General features: G+C 35.3%; 2 protein-coding genes across 6 annotated transcripts in view; one reads left to right on the top strand and one right to left on the bottom strand.

Moving 5' to 3' along the window:
• Window positions 1-448, bottom strand: part of LOC125258428 (cyclic nucleotide-gated cation channel beta-3) — a 14,243-nt gene extending 13,795 nt beyond the window's left edge. The window contains 1 exon segment of the mRNA XM_048175372.1: window positions 275-448. Within this exon segment, the coding sequence (XP_048031329.1) occupies window positions 275-388 (114 nt within the window). The 5' untranslated portion in view covers window positions 389-448.
• Window positions 449-2,449: 2,001 nt separating this feature from the next.
• Window positions 2,450-20,510, top strand: part of cnbd1 (cyclic nucleotide binding domain containing 1) — a 57,300-nt gene continuing 39,239 nt past the window's right edge. For 2 of the 5 annotated variants that reach the window (XR_007182548.1, XM_048175107.1), the window contains exons 1-4: window positions 2,451-2,562; window positions 3,440-3,503; window positions 3,642-3,746; window positions 8,573-8,692. Coding sequence is in view for 4 of the 5 variants with exons in the window: in XM_048175107.1 (XP_048031064.1) it covers window positions 2,490-2,562; window positions 3,440-3,503; window positions 3,642-3,746; window positions 8,573-8,692 (362 nt within the window). In the remaining variant the exon portion in view is untranslated. Of the gene's footprint in view, window positions 2,563-2,647; window positions 2,907-3,439; window positions 3,504-3,641; window positions 3,747-8,572; window positions 8,693-20,510 lie in introns of those variants that run through there. The other 3 variants (XM_048175106.1, XM_048175103.1, XM_048175104.1) reach the window with 3 other exon arrangements.

The raw sequence follows: 20,510 nt of genomic DNA on the forward strand, positions 1-20,510 counted from the left end.
TAATGTACTATATGTTATGCGTAATTACATATAATACTTAATATATATTAAATGCTTAATAAAACTATATGCATTACACAGTAATGTGCTATATTGCATTTAATAATGTAAGCATTTATCATTATTTGTGAGCAAAATTGTCAAAAACATTTTAATTAATAGGAAGTTTACTACATTTTTGTAGTACTACAATGTCAGCAAGTTGATTGGTACGTGATTGAGATAAAAAGCACCAAAAATGTCAATAAAGTCAATACGAGCCACTTGTACTTACCTTGGAGGGGGCCGGGGCAGGAGCAGGAGCCGGTGCAGGGGCCGATGTAGAGGCTGAGGCCGGGGTGGGACCCACAGTTGGACCCCCAAAGATTTTCTTCAGCTTGCTGAACATGGCAGGCAGCGTCTGAGGAGATCTCTGTTGTGTTTATCCTTCTTGTGACCATGGCTCCAGTCCTCCTAATGTTTCTGCCTGATGCAATTAGCACTTTTAGACCACTAATACCCATCAGCAAACAGGCCTCAGAAGTGAGTTAAGGCCACAATTCATCAGAGTGTCTGTCATCTGCAGACCACGTTCCAAACTATGCTTACAGCCACAAATTTGATACAGATTTTAATATTTCATTGTTTTAAGGTGTACAACTATTATACTATTTTATAACAAGACATAAAAAAGAAGTAAAAGTGCTTGTTTTTGGTCAATATAAACCATTTTTGAGTTTGATTCACAGTATGTTTCTATAGTGTTAGCAGCCTTTCTAAATCTCCAAACATTTCAGAGAATATCAGCAAATTGTCACAGAGCTTTGAGCAGATTTGACTGGTGGACCTGTGAGCTGTTCTGCTGGATTAGTTCGGCTCATATGGAGCGGTGGACCACTTACTTAATTAAACCTTATAAGCTTTTAGTTCAGCTGAGGGGATTTACTGTTGTGGTTTCACAGGGAACAGACAAGGCTAACAAGAAGTAGAAAATACGTCTTTGATCTTACAGGCCTTCCATCTCTTTATTCTTTCCCCTTTTAAAATTCAGAATAAAGACATGTTAATTTTATATTTCTGTCTCAACTGGCATACAGAAGAATAGAACAGTTCCTCGTCTTCTATTATTTACGGATATGTTCATGAGTTGTTGGTCATCCTTATTTGTAATTGACCAAAGATGATTAAAACATTTTTAAAATCTAGTTTAAAATGCAAATGTGTGTCGGTGTTATTTCAGTATTATTTATATAGCCTACTATTATAGTCTTTATTAATATTTAGGTCTAGCTTTTATTTTCATTTTCTCAGTTTTTGTTTTAATTTTAGTTTAATCAATTGATTAGTAATTTTGTAATATGCTTTTGTCATTTTTATTAGTTTTTGTTTCCTTTAAATATTACAATTAAGATTCGTAAGATTCGTTAATCTTCAGAACACAAATTAAGATATTTTTGTTGAAATCCGGTGGCTCAGTGAGGCCTGCATAGGGAGCAATGACATTTCCTCTCTCAAGATCCATAAAGGTACTAAAAACATATTTAAATCAGTTCATGTGAGTACAGTGGTTCAATATTAATATTATAAAGCGATGAGAATATTTTTAGTGCGGCAAAAAAAACAAAAACAAATAATGACTTATATAGTCATGGCCGATTTCAAAACATTAGGTGCGTCCCAATTCGCGTACTTATGCACTATTCTATGACGTTTTTAAGTATAAATAGTGTGAGTAATGCATTCACGCTGAAAGTTCCAAAAAGAAAAAGTACACTTTAAATACCTGGATGATGCACTAAATTAACGGAAAAACCGAAGTGTGGAATGTTGGACACTTCGTGCACTCAACTGTCGCATCTTTAATTACGTAGTGGAGGGGAAGGGAGGACCATACTCCGTTGTTAAATGACAAAATAACCTTATACAATTCACGCACTACATGGATAAGTGCATAAGTACATAGTGTATAAGTGCATAGTGTATAGTGCATCATTTGGGACGCAACTACTGCTTCAGGAAGCTTTGGAGCGTTATGAATCAGCATATCGAAGCATGATTCGGATCGCGCGTCAAACCGCCAAACTGTGACTTTGGCGCTCCGAACAGCTGATTCGACACGCTGATTCATAACACTCTGAAGCTTCCTGAAGCAGTGTTTTGAAGTATATAAGTCGTCACTTTGGGTTTTTTTGGCGCACCAAAAATATTCTCGTCACTGAATAATATTAATATTGAACCACTGTACTCACATCAACTGATTTAAATATGTTTTTAGTACATTAATGGATCTTGAGAGAGGAAATGTCATTGCTCCCAATGCAGGCCTCACTGAGCCATCGGATTTCAACTAAAATATCTTATTTTGTGTTCCGAAGATTAACGAAGGTCTTATGGGTGTGGAACGGCATGAGGGTAAGTAATAATGAAAGAATTCTCATTTTTGGCTGAACTAAACTTTTAACTAACAGAGCGCCAGAAGCTTTAATAATAACCCTGATGTGTATTTATTTATGTGTTTGAATTTAAATTTCTTCATTGACTGTTTCGCACGCCGTGGTTGGCGACAAATGACCGCCTTTATGAGTGAGTGGATGAATTTATGAATGAGTGAATTCAACCGAATTGTTCAAAAACACCGATTCATTTGGGAGTCATTCAACTCCGATTCATTCAAAAACATTTGATTCGGAGACACTCGACGCTTGGCTTCGATTGGAAGTAGTTTTATGGCCAAACAAATATAAAGCGTGACTATATCACACGTTTTATTAATTATTTAACACGATACCCTTGTTCTGTAATATGAGTATGTGGTTGTTGCCATGACGCACAGCAACAGGCCAAACATTTCTCACCGTTTACATGAGTCTTGTTATCATTTGCTGCAATGACACTTCAAACAGTCATGCGCCGAAACCGACATTCAGGTACAGAGAAATTTCAAATCAACATGTTCAATAATGTAAGAAGTCAGTTATATTGTACATATCATCGACTAGTTCATATTATGGTCTTGGATTGGGATTCAATTCCTTTTGTAAATGACAACAAGGCTATTCTACATAGTTCAGACTGGAGCTGGTTGTCACACAGTCTATTGAATCTTTTAATTCGGTAAAATAAGCTTTAGATTTGATCTTTGAAGTCTTACATACATAACACTACGCCATAAAGTCTTGCCTGCGAATCTCTATTGAGCATTTCAACCTTTAGAAGAGGGAAGTTGGACATTTGGGAGTCCTTCTCCCTTTGATGGAATAGAAAGTCCAAAAGAACAGGGTTTATTTGAATTTTTTGTTGTAACAATGAAAAAATCTTTAGAGATTTTCACACATTTGTGTAATTGTAACAGTTAGATATAACCCTTGTGACAGCTAGCCCTAATCCTCCCAAAAATTGTACAAAGATTTTTTTTGCTTGTTACTGATCTGCCAAATGTGGCTTCCTACTTTTATCACAGCTGAGCAAAGACTTGCAGACATCGACTACACACAGCTGACACAACTAACCCAGCTAAATGAAAGGTAGAAATGGTCATTAATGTGGTAAATTAATTTTTGTCTGAATGTTTTAGTTGCTTTTGAACTTGTTAAACTAGTGTTTCAATATTCCATTAAAAAAAAGGTAATAAAAATGTGTAACATTCTCGCTTCTCTTCACAGTATCAGTTCTTCTGAAGAGGCCCATAAAAAATTCATGAAACTTTATCAAGGAATATTCCTGCGCCCTCAGACATCTTTACCCAGAATACAGCCCAAAAGTAAGATGTGAGTAACTATTTCTTTAATATTTAAAAAATTATACAAATTAGTAATCACAGTACATATCATGAGATCATACCACTAAAACTAGTTGAAACTTTCACTAAGTAAGGAAAAAGTAAATTTTGCATTAAAGTCTATGGGGCAGACATTAGGAAGTCAGTTATTTACAATGCAGGAACACCATATTCCTAGAGAAAGTGCAGCTCATGTCTGCTTAGTTTCAGCAAGCTGTTCAAGATCAGTTTCAGGTAATGCTGTAATCTTCTTACCTGGAGAAGTAGTTTATTCAGCTGCAAAACTTAGAACTTAGTAAACACAGTAGCAAAGTAAAGCTCAGAATTAGATTAGATTACCTTATAAATCAAACAAGGTGATCCAAATGTAATCAAATTAGAATATACTTTACAAACACATTAAAGTAAGCTTCGATTAGAGACCTGTTTTGTTTGTAATGTCCCTTAAGCTATTTAAAAAAATTTATTGAGTGTACTAGAATAGGTTAACATGCTTTAAAGGTGCCCTAGAACCCCTTTTCAAAAGATGTAATATAAGTCTAAGGTGTCCCCTGAACATGTCTGTGAAGTTTCAGCTCAAAATACCCCATAGATTTTTTTTTTATTAATTTTTTTAACTGCCTATTTTGAGCCATAATTACATATGCACCGATTAAGCGCGCGGCCCCTTTAAATCTCCCGCTCCCCGCCCCCGCGAGCTCTCGACAGCCTTAAACAGCAAACACAAAGTTCACACAGCTAATGGATCTTTACAAAGTGTTCATCATGCATACATCGATTCCTGTGAGTATATTATTTATTTGGATGTTTACATTTGATTCTGAATGAGTTTGATAGTGCTCCGTGGCTAAAGCTAACATTACACACTGTTGGAGAGATTTATACAGAATGAAGTTGTGTTTATGAATTATACAGACTGCAAGTGTTTAAAACTGAAAATAATGACGGCTCTTGTCTCCATGAATACAGTAATAAACGATGGTAACTTTAACCACATTTAACAGTACATTAGCAACATGCTAACGAAACATTTAGAAAGACAATTTACAAATATCACTAAAAATATCATGATATCATGGATCATGACAGTTATTATTGCTCCATCTGCCATTTTCCGCTATTATCCTTGCTTGCTTACCTAGTCTGATGATTCAGCTGTGCACATCCGGACATCCTGCCCTTGTCTAATGCCTTGAACATGGGCTGGCATATGCAAATATTGGGGGCGTACATATTAATGATCCCGACTGTTACGTAACAGTCGGTGTTATGTTGAGATTCGCCTGTTCTTCTGTCCTTTTAAACAAATGAGATTTATATAAGAAGGAGGAAACAATGGAGTTTAAGACTCACTGTATGTCATTTCCATGTACTGAACTCTTGTTATTCATCTATGCCAAGGTAAATTAAATTTTTCATTCGATGGCACCTTTAAGGGATAGTTCACCTAAAAATGAAAATTATCCCATGATTTACTCACCCTCAAGCTATCCAAGACTATCTTCTTTCAGACAAACACAATCAAAGATATATTTAAAAATATCCTGGCTCTTCCCAGCTTTATAATGGGATTTTGAAGCAAAAAATGGGTTTTTGTATAAAAAATATGACGAACACGGAAGCACAGAGGATTAAGCAAAACAAAACACCGGTCACGAATTAGAAGTCTAAAATGAGAAATTTTAAAGAGAAATATTGGAGGAGAAGAGGAGCTTGAGTTTGTTGCCCAGCCCTATTTGTTTAAACCACGAGAAATGTCTAAGCTTGCGCTACTCCTACATCCTGCGTCATACATCGCGTCAGGGGGTTACTCTTGTGGTGCAAGTTAACCTGCGCAGTATGCGTATGTTCGTCTGCCGGAAGCAAAAATTTTAAATATGGATATTTTTCTTACAAAAACCCATTGTTTCGCTTCAGAAAGCCTTTATTAACCCCCTGGAGCTGTGTGGATTACTTTATTGATGGATGGATTCACTTTTTTTTTGGCTTCAAAATCGGGCCCCCCATTCACTGCCATTATAAAGCTTGGAAGAGCCAGGATATTTTTAAATATATCTCTGATTGTGTTCATCTGAAAGAAGATAGTCATGTACACCTTGGATGGCTTGAGGGTGAGTAAATCATAGGAAAAATTTTCATTTTTGGGTGAACTAACCCTTTAATGTTCAAAAAACACATTATTTTTCACATACTGTACATTATTGCAGCACCTCTATTCCCTGTCTGTCTGAAACGCTGAAACGTGTGTTTCCCAAAGCAAACTATGGTCGCAATTTCCATCGTTACCAATAGAGTTCAATTAAACTTGGGACCATAGTTGGCTAACGATGCTTTTGGGAAACGCACCCCTGGTTTCTACAAAGCCTGTTCTCCTAAAATACTTAAAATACATGCATGTGTGTGTATTTATATATACATAATAATTATACATAGTATTCACACACATATTATGTAAACACAAACTTTTATTATGGATGCGATTAATTGCGATTAATCGTTTGACAGCCCTAGTTGGCACAAACGGATACATTACACACTAAAGAAAAAGGAAAACATTAAAAAAGCAACAAATGACCCCTTTAAACAATGTCTCATTTAAATTTAGTGCACTTAAAGCATTGGTTCTCACTTCAAGGCTGAATTAATTTTAATTTTTTCAGGATACTTTGATGAATAGAAAGTCCAAAGAACAGCATTTATTTGAAATAGAAATCTTTTGAAACATTATAAATGTCTTTACTGTCACTTTTGATCAGTGTAATGCATCCTTGCTGAATAAAAGGAATATTTTGAGCACTACTGTTCAAACCTTTGAACAGGAGTGTTTTTGTTTTATTTATTTTTCAGAACTCCTCTGCATTCAGTTGTAATATTACTATTTTTTGCATCTTGCTGATAAGAGTGCGCTGGAGCAGTTTTAGGCCCTACGTCAAACTTGCGTCAATATTCTAAATATCGCCCTTGTGTTTTTTTGGAAAGTCGCATCTTGTAGAGTGAAAGTCACAAACAGGAAGTGTTTATAAAAGACACGTGGGCCGCGCCCCTGCAGAGGCGTGACGCAGAAACTGAGGACCTGTCTGTCATTTCAGTCCCACTGTAGTCCCACTCAGAGATGTTCTGAGTAATGTTTACAGTCTTCTCAACAGCCTGCTGGAGCAGCAAAAATGAATGTTCTTGTGGGTAGTGACATATGAGTCATGGCTCTAATTGGCTGGAATATAGATCTGCTCCCAGTTGGAATCGGCGTCTTGAATAGCGTTCACAAAGAAAGGTTATTTAAGGATTGGTATAAATGAAAAATGGCAAGTGATTATCTTGTAAATCAACTTTAGGACTGTGGTTAAGGTAATTCTGATTGAGTGCACTGCTTAATGTGGCTGCGCTTTTTAGTTATGCTGTTAATCAAAAGTTTGGGCACACCTACTCATTCTTTATTATTTCTTTTACCAAAATATAGAATAATATAAAGTCATTAAAACTATAAATTATATTTTGCTACACATAAAGGTATTTTAAAGGTTTTAAAGTGTCAAAAAGTCATTTGGTTTAATCGCCCAAAGGCTAATACAGCCATTTAATTTGTGATTAAAATATTTTAAAATGTAATAGATGTATATATTTTTAATTGTGGCATGGTTTTATAACATCATATATCAACATAGTGCAAAATGGTATTACAATTTTGTGTAGAAGTCATTGCTTTGTTACGAAAAAGAATGTCATTGATGTCATTTGGAGTAACCAATATAAAGGGACCATTTTGGATCAAATCATGCGGTCAATATCATGTGACAGGATGTGACATCATTCAGACACCTGCAAAGGACCACATGAAGCAAAGTACCCGAAACATCAGGTCATTTGGTGCAACCGCTATTAAACATTGAAAATGTTGTAATATTTTAAAAACTTGTACTAAATATAAAATGTAAAAAAAAAAAAAAAAAAAAATTTTTTATTTTTCTTTTGCTAGCTAACTAGCTAGCTAGATACAGTATCAGCCTGTTAGCATTGTTTGAAAATATCGTCATTCGGTATAACCAAAAGTGTCATTTGGTAAAACTGAAATTTTGGTTAAACCGAATGACTTTTTTGGTGACAAATTTTTGTCCATCTTGGAAAAAAAAGACAAAAGCAGTGTTAATTGATTATACCAACCACATAATCTCATTGCTAACACTTAATACAATTTCACAATTATTTATATCTCCATTATGTTCTTTTTACACTTTTAAAAACCTTATTCGTCAATGACCCAACTATTCATCGAACACACCTTTAGAAAGTATAATGCATTAAAACATGACAAACAACCAATTTCAGATGTAACAAGGAATCTGCTAATATTATAATGCATTTTGACTTTGGTAACAATTCTTTATGAAAAGACATAATGCATTGTAACATATATTATGAAATACTTTTATAATGCATTATACATAATAAAGGCTTTAAGTTGAGTGTTTACTGTAATATATTTGCGCTTTTCAGGTTATATTTAACCGAAATAAAAAAAAAAGAATAAAATTGATTCATAGGCACAATTTACAAGCATTTAGGCAGAAACACAGAATGTTTTTATAATCAGTAAAAGTCACATGACTAAATTCAGTTCAGATATGAAGTCTGAAGTCATTTGAAGTCATGCAATCACTTAAAGTATAACTCTTTTTTATTTCTTGCAGCCCAAACTACACTTCATCATAAATATCCTCATTTATTATATTCCGATTCAAAAGCACAAACTGTGGAATTGGCAAATGATGGATATAAACTTTATGAGAATCATCTGATCTTCTCTATTGCTCTTGGCAGCCAACCTCCAGTGAAGCTGAGACTATACGAGTCCATCCAGGAGGTCAGCAGACATCAGCCACATGGAAAACTGGCTCAGGATTCATTCATGAATCATGTGATTAAAGCCCTTAAGAAATTGTAAGTATGACTAATGGTTCTTTGTGGGTAGTTTAAAGGCCCTCTGGACATATTGATGATCCTAATGACTGATATAAAATACAAGTTTATATGGTTTGTCAGGCCTGATTTGAAGCTGCTGGGGTGAATCTCATGAAGTCTAAGTCAAAAGTCACAGTTAACCCAAAAAATAAAAAGCGCAGTTAAATAAGCACATATTCTCTTGCAGTTCTCATTACTTTACTGCAAATTTTCAAAATGCAAAACAAAATAATAATTGTTGTATTATAATATATTGTTAAATATATTTTAAGTAGTATAGTATCATGCTAGTATTTGTAGTACTGCATTTAATTTATGCTGATTTTAATAATAAAAACAATATTGTGTCCAAACAGGACAACTCTCATTACTGCGTTACAGTAATGAGAAGAATCAACAGTTGAGAATTAGAAACACCCATATGCATTACGCTAATGAGAATTTCACAACCAGTTTATTATTATTAGACCGACACTGTTTTATCTGTTTATATTTTATAACAATGGTGATAAAATTGACATCTGACTGTGTTTCCATCTACCAACAGAGGGCGGTGTAGCACCTTTTCAGCATGCCAAACCATAATGGCTTAATTCTGCTCAGGGCCACATGTATCCTAGCATTTCTTTGGTTAATATTTAAGCGACAGTTTTAATTAGTTTTATCCATATGAAAACTTTGGCAAATTAAAATCGTAGCTTTCATAAAAAAAATGAGGAAGACATTTTGAGAATCCACTGTTGAATGACATCTGGTAACACTTCATTAAGAGCATAATAGAGGATGGGACTAATCTCCTGCCCTCTCTGCCATTATCTTACAGCGTTATCTTAATTCATATCGATAGGCCCTGTTTTACTTTCCTGCTTACACAGTTCATTTGTGAGAATATCTCAGAGTGGGAGAGGGAGAGAAAAATATAGCTTTCTTTTGTTGAGCAGTGCAGGACTGTGGGATTGGGGTCTCCAAATAGTATTTCGTCCTCTTCTTATATGTTGCTTGTGGGTGTTTGGATATCATTCCTTGTGATATAATCTCCCTCATTCATCCACTGAACTTCCCAGGGATAATGGATCTGTTTTTTTATTGGTTGTTCTTGAGCTTTGTAGGACAGTTAGACAACAGAGTCACAGGAAAGAGGAAATGGAAATCTTTCAGTGGAGGATCAGAGCATGGTTGGTGTGAAAAATTTATATGAACTAGATTTTTATATGTTCTGTAGAGAAAGCCCACCCCCAGGTATCTATGATCATTTGCTCCCCATATATAGGGCCCTATGAAATCTGTTTTATTTTTTTCCAAATTCTGTTTTATTTTTTTTTCCAAAATCTGTTTTTTTTTTTTTCCTGGATTCCGTTACTTTTCTGTTTTTACTTTTTTGGACACCATTTTATTGGTTAAATTAAATTTTAATAATCAAAAAGCATGTCTTATTAAATGAAATCATAAAAATTGTACAATTTAACATCAATTTATTATAGTTTAACAAAAATGACATTTTAGGGCCCTATGAAAATGTTTTTTATTCCCTCAGTTTTTATTTTTAATTATATTTTTATTTTATTTTATTTTATTTTTATCATTAAAATTTTATGTTTTTTTCAGAAATTCTGTGTTGTGTATTTTAATTTTTCTGCCAATCAAATAAAGGGATAATTTGTCTTTAGATCATATGAAATTAAACAAACTTTTTTGTCAAAGTGCTGCACAACAGATCTTAAATGTTAAAATTAAAACATGGAAGAAAAATTGATTATTCCTTAAAAAATAAAGTTATTATTATTAGAGTTATTATTACATCTAGACGTAGCTAAATTCTACTGTACAACAGTAATATATTTCTGTCACTATTTCATCAAGTTAAACCGAACTTTTATTTTGACAGGTTGCCGTGAGTTTCTGTGTGTTTATGATATGATGGTAGTTTTTCTGAAAACAGTAAAATGTTCATGAAGTGATTCTCAGAGCGGCTCTGGAGATGAAGTTCATGCATTCATGTCCTCATATAGTGAGGGCGAGGCGGCAGAGGCTTAAAACACTGCAAGCATCACGCGTGCTGCAGTGTGTGTGTGTGTGTGTGTGGTAAATGAACCCATGCGTCTGTGCCATTCATTCACACACAGACACACAGAACATGCAGGATTCATATTTAAATAGGGTTTAATATTCACAGACACTTTTTATTTATTCATCAAAAATTTGACAAATTCCGTGATGTACAGTAAATTCAGTTTTTATGACTGGATTCCGTGATTCCGTCTGCATTTCTGCGTCACGGAAATCATTTGGCCCTACATATGTGGTAACACATAACAAGTAACAGTAACGTGAGTTATGTAATCAGATTCCTTTTTTTTAAGTAACTAGTAAAGCAACCCTTTTCTTATTTACAAAATATCTGAGTTAATTTTTTAAATAAGTAATGCAAATTACTTTACTGACAGCTCTCCTGTCCCCATGTTGAGAGAAATAAAATGCAGAGGTGTTATGTGCCCTCTGTGAACATGATGGTTATTGTAATTCTAGACTAAATGTGAGTAGGCATTTACTCATCTCACTTGCACAAAATAGATTCAGTATTCCTCAAAATAATTAAAAACAGTGAAATGCAAACCTGCAATTAAATATGTTAAATTACACAAATATACTTTATGTATTTAATCTCACTTTATTAGCCAATGTCTTTGCTGCTGACCTTCGATGCTGAAAGCTTTGAGCTGCGCCCTCTACTGTACAGGCGTGAATTTGCATTTTCTTCGGCCTGAGCCTGATTCATTTCACTTTTGGTGTGAAGGGGCCTTTACATTTGCCAAAAATAGAACTTTTTTTGTTATTTAAAAAAACAAGCATGCCCAGCCCAGATTAGAAAAAGTAATGCAAAAGTAACACATTACTTTCCATAAAAAGTAACTTAACACAATTAGTTACTTTTTTAAGGGAGTAATGCAATATTGCAATGCATTAATTTTGAAAGTAACTTTCCCCAACACTGGTTATTATTATCAGTGTTGAAAACAGTTGTTTGGCTTTATATTGTTGTGGAAATACTTTTTTTTTTTTCAGGATTCTTTGATGAATAGAAGTTCAAAAGAACAGCATTTATTTGAAGTAGAAATCTTTTGTAATATTATAAATGACTTTACTGTTACTTTTTATCAATATAATGCACCAAAACTTAATACTAGAGATGTTCCGATACCCCTTTTCCATTCCCGATACCGATTCCGATACCTGAGCTCAGGGTATCGGCCGATACCGAGTACCGATCCGATACCTGGGTGTGTATCTGTATTATATACTACTAGCCCTGTATGAATTGATAGAATTATTTATGGTGTGCTTCAGACTTATCCCTTAATAAAACAAGAACAAAAACATACAGTGAACTAGAGTATTTTTATTATCTGACATACATTTGTCAGTTATATTATTTATTTATTTTAAGTGAAAAAGAACTTCAAATGCAGCCACAAATCTAACACTGTAAACTGAAAAAGGTATATTAGTTTTACAATATAACTATAAAAACAGTGCAACAAATAAATCTAGGAATAATTATATAAGAAAATAATCTCTTTAAAACTTGAAGTCCAGAAACAATTTTGTTAAATAAAAATCTCACGTTTTCGACGACTGACAGCATCATGACAGGTCATCCAGAACAATAAACCCGACAATTTTGTCGGTTATCTTTATTGTCTTTTGAAAACTTTTCTCTTTGTTTTGAATGAAGCTGGCACGCCTCATCCTTCTCCATCTTAAGCACGTCAAACGCCCGAATCGCTCAATTCGCACCGCGTCATTCACGCGAATCGAGCCCCAGGGAGTCAATTCGCGTCTTTGCATTGACTTAACATGTAAATCACTCGCGCTTATCGCTTCATTCGCGTCTGGTGTGAACGCAGCATTAGCCTTTATGTAACCATCGTGTTGCGCGGGGTGACGCGCGTCTTCAAATGCTTTATTAAGTTATTTGTGTTAAAGTTGCCAATACTTGTGCCACTCGAAATTGCAGCATTGCATATGAGACATGTCGCCGTTTTACTGGTCTGAAATAGTGCCAAACAGCAGACATACTGCTAGCGCGTTTTCACTTCTCCGCTGCTCTAAACAGTGGTTGCTTGTGGCAACACAGCACAACTTCCTGTGTTTGCATTCTGAGCCGCGAAGAAGAATTGATTTCCGATTTGCTGCGTTAAGCAAAGATAGCTGGGCACAACTAGGTATTGTTTAAGAAAATGGTATCGGATCGGTACGTGAGTTTAAATACTCGCCGATACCGATGCCAGAAATTTTTGTGGTATCGGTGGTATTTCCGATACTAGTATCGGAATCGGAACAACCCTACTTAATACATAACATACAGTTTTTTTTTTAAGAACTAAGCATTAGCTAGCACCACCATCTCATAGGAGAAGCTTGTACCAGTGCACCATGGTAAAACATAATCAGCGTGCATACTGAGCACTCAGAATGTGATAGATGGACTGTGCCTTAGGCGGAGTTAATGGAGGCAGATGGCAAAGCATTTCTCCTGGATTGCTTCACTACTTTGATGTGCTTTGCATGCTTAGTTATAACAAGGGAACATTTGTGCTTTAATGTGCCACATTACAACTCAGTAGCATGTATCACATACAGAGAGCTTCATGCATGGGCAGCTGGAGGCAGAACTTCCTGTGATGCCCGTTATGCATTTGTAGTGACATTACCTATGGGGTTTTGAGATGCCCTTGTAGACGGTTCTTAATGCTTTTTCATGTCTTCACGTTTTTTCCCCTTCCAGCTCAGTGTCTAGATATCTGGGTCGTGTATGCCAATTGCCACCGGGGGAATATGTTTGAAAGATGTGAGCTGGATAAGAGAAATAGGTCACGATTTTATTCGATTTGGGAGACGGAATCGTCTCATCCCTGTGAGGTTCCGTCTTGTGACATTCAGCGAAACTGTATTGTGAAAGAATCTCAGCCATGTGGAAATGAGATTAGAAAGGGTAAAAAATCACAAGCCCACAGCGATAGACACTCAACGGTGCCACAGGAATCACTATCAAATGACGAATGAGGGCTCAAGGGTTTGTTTTAAAGGTAAACAAAATAACCAACACGACTTTTTTAAAAGCACATTGCTGGTCTCACTGTTTCTAAAAAGAAAAAAGCTTGTATTTCTACCAAAATACAATAACTTGCTTTGATTTTGAATGATATGCTCTTACATTTCAACACTCCCATTTCATAACCATATTCCAATCCATTCCAGATAGATAAAATTAAAGACCCAGCCTATGGTATTCTCATAGAATTTTCTGTTCAATGTGTTTCCAATGTAGTTTTATGCGCATGCCTTCTTATTGGATAAAAAATTATCTGCCTCAAATTTATGCGCATCTTGGCATTTCCATCCAGCGAAACGCTTTTTTTTTTAATGCGATATCCCAAAATAAAAATAGGTGGATGGAAACATAGTTATTGTTAGTCCATGCTGTTAGATTTCATAACTACACTTTTTGTCCCAAACAACCATTTTTTCCCCCAAGAAAGCAAAATATAAATTGCAAATATTTTATTAAATTTGTTTTGCAAATATTTTATTATGATATTTTGTTTTGTTGGTGGCTTTTATTTTATTTTATTTTATTTTATTTTATTTTATTTTATTTTATTTTATTTTATTTTATTTTATTTTATTTTATTTTATTTTATTTTATTTTATTTTATTTTATTTTATTTTTAGGACTTGTCTTGGTCTGCTGCATAACAATTCGTCTAATCATACATTACAAACATTTTATCGTAGTACATGTTTAGCCAGTGGCAGCTTTATTTACGTAGTTTTGATTAATGTTTTGTTATTAATGATAATAATAATCATTAATATATATATATATATATATATATATATATATATATATATATATATATATATATATATATACAAACCCGATTCCAAAAAAGTTGGGACACTGTACAAATTCTGAATAAAAAAGGAATGCAATAATTCACAAATCTCATAAACTTATATTTTATTCACAATAGAATATAGATAACATATCAAATTGAAAGTGAGACATTTTGAAATGTTATGCCAAATATTGCCATTTTGGATTTCATGAGAGCTACACTTTTCAAAAAAGTTGGGACAGGTAGCAATAAGAGGCCGGAAAAGTTAAATGTACATATAAGGAACAGATGGAGGACCAACTTATTAGGTCAATTGGCAACATGATTGGGTATAAAAAGAGCCTCTCAGAGTGGCAGTGTCTCTCAGAAGTCAAGATGGGCAGAGGATCACCAATTCCCCCAATGCTGCGGCGAAAAATAGTGGAGCAATATCAGAAAGGAGTTTCTCAGAGAAAAATTGCAAAGAGTTTGAAGTTATCATCATCTACAGTGCATAATATCATCCAAAGATTCAGAGAATCTGGAACAATCTCTGTGCGTAAGGGTCAAGGCCGGAAAACCATACTGGATGCCCATGATCTTCGGGCCCTTAGACGGCACTGCATCACATACAGGAATGCTACTGTAATGGAAATCACTACATGGGCTCAGGAAAACTTCCAGAAAACATTGTCGGTGAACACAATCCACCGTGCCATTCGCTGATGCCGGCTAAAACTCTATAGGTCAAAAAAGAAGTCATATCTAATCATGATCCAGAAGCGCAGGCGTTTTCTCTGGGCCAAGGCTCATTTAAAATGGACTGTGGCAAAGTGGAAAATTTTTGTGGTCAGATGAATCAAAATTTGAAGTTCTTTTTGGAAAACTGGGATGCCATGTCATCCGGACTAAAGAGGACAAGGACAACCCAAGTTGTTATCAGCGCTCAGTTCAGAAGCCTGCATCTCTGATGGTATGGGGTTGCATGAGTGCGTGTGGCATACTGCATCAATTACAACATCATGGCTGCATAGAAGAAGGTTCCGGGTACTGAAATGGCCAGCCTGCAGTCCAGATCTTTCACCCAAACATTTGCCGCATCATAAAGAGGAAGATGCGACAAAGAAGACCTAAGACAGTTGAGCAACTAGAAGCCTGTATTAGACAAGAATGGGACAACATTCCTATTCCTAAACTTGAGCAACTTGTCTCCTCAGTCCCCAGACGTTTGCAGACTGTTATAAAAAGAAGAGGGGATGCCACACAGTGGTAAACATGGCCTTGTCCCAACTTTTTTGAGATGTGTTGATGCCATGAAATTTAAAATCAACTTATTTTTCCCTTAAAATTATACATTTTCTCAGTTTAAACATTTGATATGTCATCTATGTTGTATTCTGAATAAAATATTGAAATTTGAAACTTCCACATCATTGCATTCTGTTTTTATTCACAATTTGTACAGTGTCCCAACTTTTTTGGAATCGGGTTTGTATAATATATATAAAAGCATGAAAATGTGATATTTCATATTTTTCCTTGTTTGCTGCCTTTGTCACATCTTGGGATAGTTGTTAGTGAAGGGTTTGGGACTGTACTTATTCATTGTGGTGCCATGAGCCAATCAAGCCTTGCTATGATGTAATTTTCTGGAGGTCCTAGAGTGATTAATCACTTGACATTTGTGGCTCAGCCGATTGGCTCTAAAAAGCTTGGATGTGGAACTGAGCGCCCGTGAGAAAAGATGGCAGATTTTAGATTGCATCATTTCATGGTGTGAATGTAAATACCAATGGTAGTTTTCTTTATTATGAAGTTTCTTTAATGTTGAATATCCTCTTTGACTCAGAAATTTGTCATATTACAGAAGTAAAATGGGTTGCGAACTGTGCTTTGTTTTGACTTTAATGTGGACAATGTAATGGACTTGAATTTGTAAGAATCATTTGCACCACACTGTAATTGCTCAGCTCTTTTAAGAACATTTTAAACACATCCAAAGGTCAGTTGGTGATCTGAAGGTCATCCGGTGACCTGGTGTGAGTGCATACACTATCTTATATGGGTTTGTTGACTAGTATGTCTTTACATCTGCTCTTGTCATAAAGCCAGTTTTCCCCATCCAGGTCTCATGGGGAGCTGGACCAACTGTGCTGGCAACATACACACACACATACACACACACTTCCTGCTCTTGCACACTGTTCCCGTGAGAGCTTGTCTCTCTGCCAGCTCTGGAGGCAGGAAGTGCTTGGCTTCCCCCCATGCTGGCTTTGCCCATGTAGCTCCACGTCCAGGAGGCCATTGTAACAGTCAGAGCAGGGCAGTGATGGGGGGGGGGGGCTGCTCCAGGAAGACGTTCAGCTTATTTAATGAAGGAAGCCAGCCAGCACAACCTGCTTTGTGTGCACTTTCTGACTGTATTTTTTTTATAGTCTGTGTATTTATTTTGCTCTGTGTTTCAGGGCTCTGACCCCTCCTCAAGACTTCACCCTTTCCCACAATCCTCCTCCTGTGTTTCCTGGGGATGTGTGCTGGACAGAGAAACACACTTTGACCCAGAAAAGTTTTCTGTGTAACCTGAAACTCTAATCAGTGCAAATATGAGGCATATATATATATATATATATATATATATATATATATATACAGTACAGTCCAAAAGTTTGGAACCACTAAGATTTTTAATGTTTTTAAAAGAAGTTTCGTCTGCTCACCAAAGCTACATTTATTTAATTAAAAATACAGTAAAAACAGTAATATTGTGAAATATTATTACAATTTAAAATAACTGTTTTCTATTTGAATATATTTGACAAAGTAATTTATTCCTGTGATGCAAAGCTGAATTTTCAGCATCATTACTCCAGTCTTCAGTGTCACATGATCCTTCAGAAATCATTCTAATATGCTGATCTGCTGCTCAAGAAACATTTAATGTGTACAATTGTACAAAATATTTGTGTACAATATTTTTTTTCAGGATTATTTGATGAATAGAAAGTTCAAAAGAACAGTGTTTATCTGAAATCTAATCTTTTGTAACATTATAAATGTCTTTACTGCCACTTTTGATTGATTTAATGCATCCTTGCTGAATAAAAGTATTCATTTCTTTCATTTCTTTTCAAAAAAAAAATAAATAAAAATTCTTACTGACCCCAAACTTTTGAACGGTAGTGTATAATGCTACAGAAGCTTTGTATTTCAGATAAATGCTGTTCTTTTGAACTTTCTATTCATCAAGGAATCCTGAAAAAAAAAGTACACAACTGTTTTCAACATTGAAAATAATCATAAATGTTTATTGAGCAGCAAATCAGCATATTAGAATGATTTCTGAAGGATCATGTGACACTGAAGACTGGAGTAACGATGCTGAAAATTCAGCTTTGCATCACAGGAATAAATTACTTTGTCAAATATATTTAAATAGTACACAGTTATTTTAAATTGTAATAATATTTCACAATATTACTGTTTTTTACTGTATTTTTAATTAAATAAATGTAGCCTTGGTGAGCAGACGAAACTTATTTTAAAAACATTAAAAATCTTAGTGGTTCCAAACTTTTGGCCTGTACTATATATATATATATATATATATATATATATATATACCCCCTTGTCATCCAATATGTTTATGTCTTTCTTTCTTCAGTCAAAAAGAAATTAAGGTTTTTGAGGAAAACATTCCAGGATTTTTCTCCATATATTGGACTTCATTAGGGTTCAATGGGTTGAAGGTCCAAATGTCAGTTTCAGTGCAGCTTCAAAGAGATCTACACAATCCCAGAAGAGGAATAAATGTCTTATCTAGCGAATCTGTCATTTTCCCAAAAAAAAAAAAAAAAATTTAATACTTTTTTAACCACAAATGCTTGTTTTGCACTAGCTCTGGGATGCGCCACACATTACGTAATCACGTTGGAAAGGTCACGCGTGATGTAGGAAGTACCAAGCAAGTGTTTACAAAGCGAACATGCGAAGACTAAGTCAAACGGCCTTTAAAAAAAAGGTAAAACAACGATGTTGGACGATTTTGAAGTTGGAGGAGAAAATTAGATTAAGTTTTTTGCTCTACCACGGTACTTCCGCCTACGTCACGTGTGACCTTTCCAACGTGATTACGTAATGTGTAGCGCATCGCAGAGCTAGTGCAAGATGAGCATTTGTGGTTAAAAAGTATTTAATTAATTAATTATTTTTAGAAAATGACTGATCGTTTAGCTAAATAAGACCCTTATTCCTCGGCTGGGATCGTGTAGAGCCCTTTGAAGCTGCACTGAAACTGCAACTTGGACCTTCAACCTGTTGGTAACTGTTGAAGTCCACTATATAAAGAAAAATCCTGGAATGTTTTCCTCAAAAACCTCAATTTCTTTTCGATTGAAGAAAGAAATACATAAACATCTTGGATGACATGGGGGTGAGTAAAATATCAGGAAATTTTAATTCTGAAGTGAACTAATCCTTTAACACATGGCATCATCTATATATTTAGCCAACAGGCATGATTATCATCTAGTGCAGTTCAGATGTGTATATCATGTGAAATGTTTAGTTTCTTAAATTTTAGATCATTTGGAAAGCTCTGGGGCTTATGTGTGTGGAGAACGATTGGCCGGGTTCCCTATCAGCCTACAGTTCTAAACCACCATTGTATTTGCTGTTTAAGATGTTGTTATGGAAACGGCTGACGAGGGCTGTTGTGTATGTGAGGAGGCCAAAGGAAAGCAGGGAAAGAAGCCTCCTAAACTTTATACCTCTTTTGTATCTAATTCTCAGTCGATGGTGATATTTGAATGCACTTCTTTCTTGATAATTTGTTTTTAAATAAGGATTATTTTCTCATTTGTGGTCTATATATTAAATGCCAAGTTCAAGGCTTAAGTGCTCAATGGACATTCACAGATATTTGGGATTTATTCAGCATGCCTTATTTCAGCCCAATAGTGCCCGGTGCAGCCTATAGGTGGTAAAACTGATGTGTGCAACATGGTAGATGGTTTGTTGCTGGTCCAAACTGGTCTAACCTGCATGCCTCTACCAGGTCAAAACCAAGTCTGATATCTTGTAGTCCTGCCAATTAACCATCTATCCTGGTGCTCTGGAGGTTGGAAGTTGAATAGTTTCTCTTTCTGTGCCAGAAAATCGTTTCTTCTCACTTTGCTGTGGATCAGTTTGTTTTTTCAGAAGACATTCATGATCAGATATTTAATATTTTGGCATATTAAGAAACCAGAAACACCCAGGATTACATTACTCTTCACAGTGGGAAAGGAGAACCAGAGAGAAATTAACCAGACTGTATTTTAATGGTATCGCTGACGGTTCTGAGTGATGGAGTCAGGGGATAAGTGCACTGGTAAATCTCTTTACTGGAGGAGTGAGGTTTCTTACAAGAGAAACTCTGAGTATAACAACAGCTGCAGTGGAAACATCATCATCTTTGGAGAGGTCGAAAGGGATTGGGAAGAAGGGAAAGTCCGGTTCTGGGCAGGTCAATCAAGGCTTGGTGCTTTGGACCAGATTCCCTTGTTGTCAGACTTTAGAGCAACACTAACACCTAAAGGATTTATTTGTCCCAAAGCCGAATAAATGAACTCATTGACTTAACTAGCTTTAATATAAACTGAGTATTCAAAATGTCTGTTTCCAGGCTGTAACTTAGTAGACTGGCCTGATTCTGTTGTTTTCATGTCAACTCTACAGCTTGCAGGAAAGAAAGATCACATAAAACAATGTCTTTTGCTTCTCATGTTTTTCTACTGAGAAACAGATGATTATGTCTTTTGTTTTCTCTAGAGTTTTAGAAAAGATTTCAACAATGTCTCTCACTGTCCTCACATTTGAGCCCAAGATACCAAAGTCTGCAATTAAAGGTCAGAGATTTAAATATGATCTCAGATCTTTTC

This window comes from Megalobrama amblycephala, linkage group LG22 (assembly GCF_018812025.1).
Source record: "Megalobrama amblycephala isolate DHTTF-2021 linkage group LG22, ASM1881202v1, whole genome shotgun sequence".
NCBI lineage: Eukaryota > Metazoa > Chordata > Actinopteri > Cypriniformes > Xenocyprididae > Megalobrama > Megalobrama amblycephala.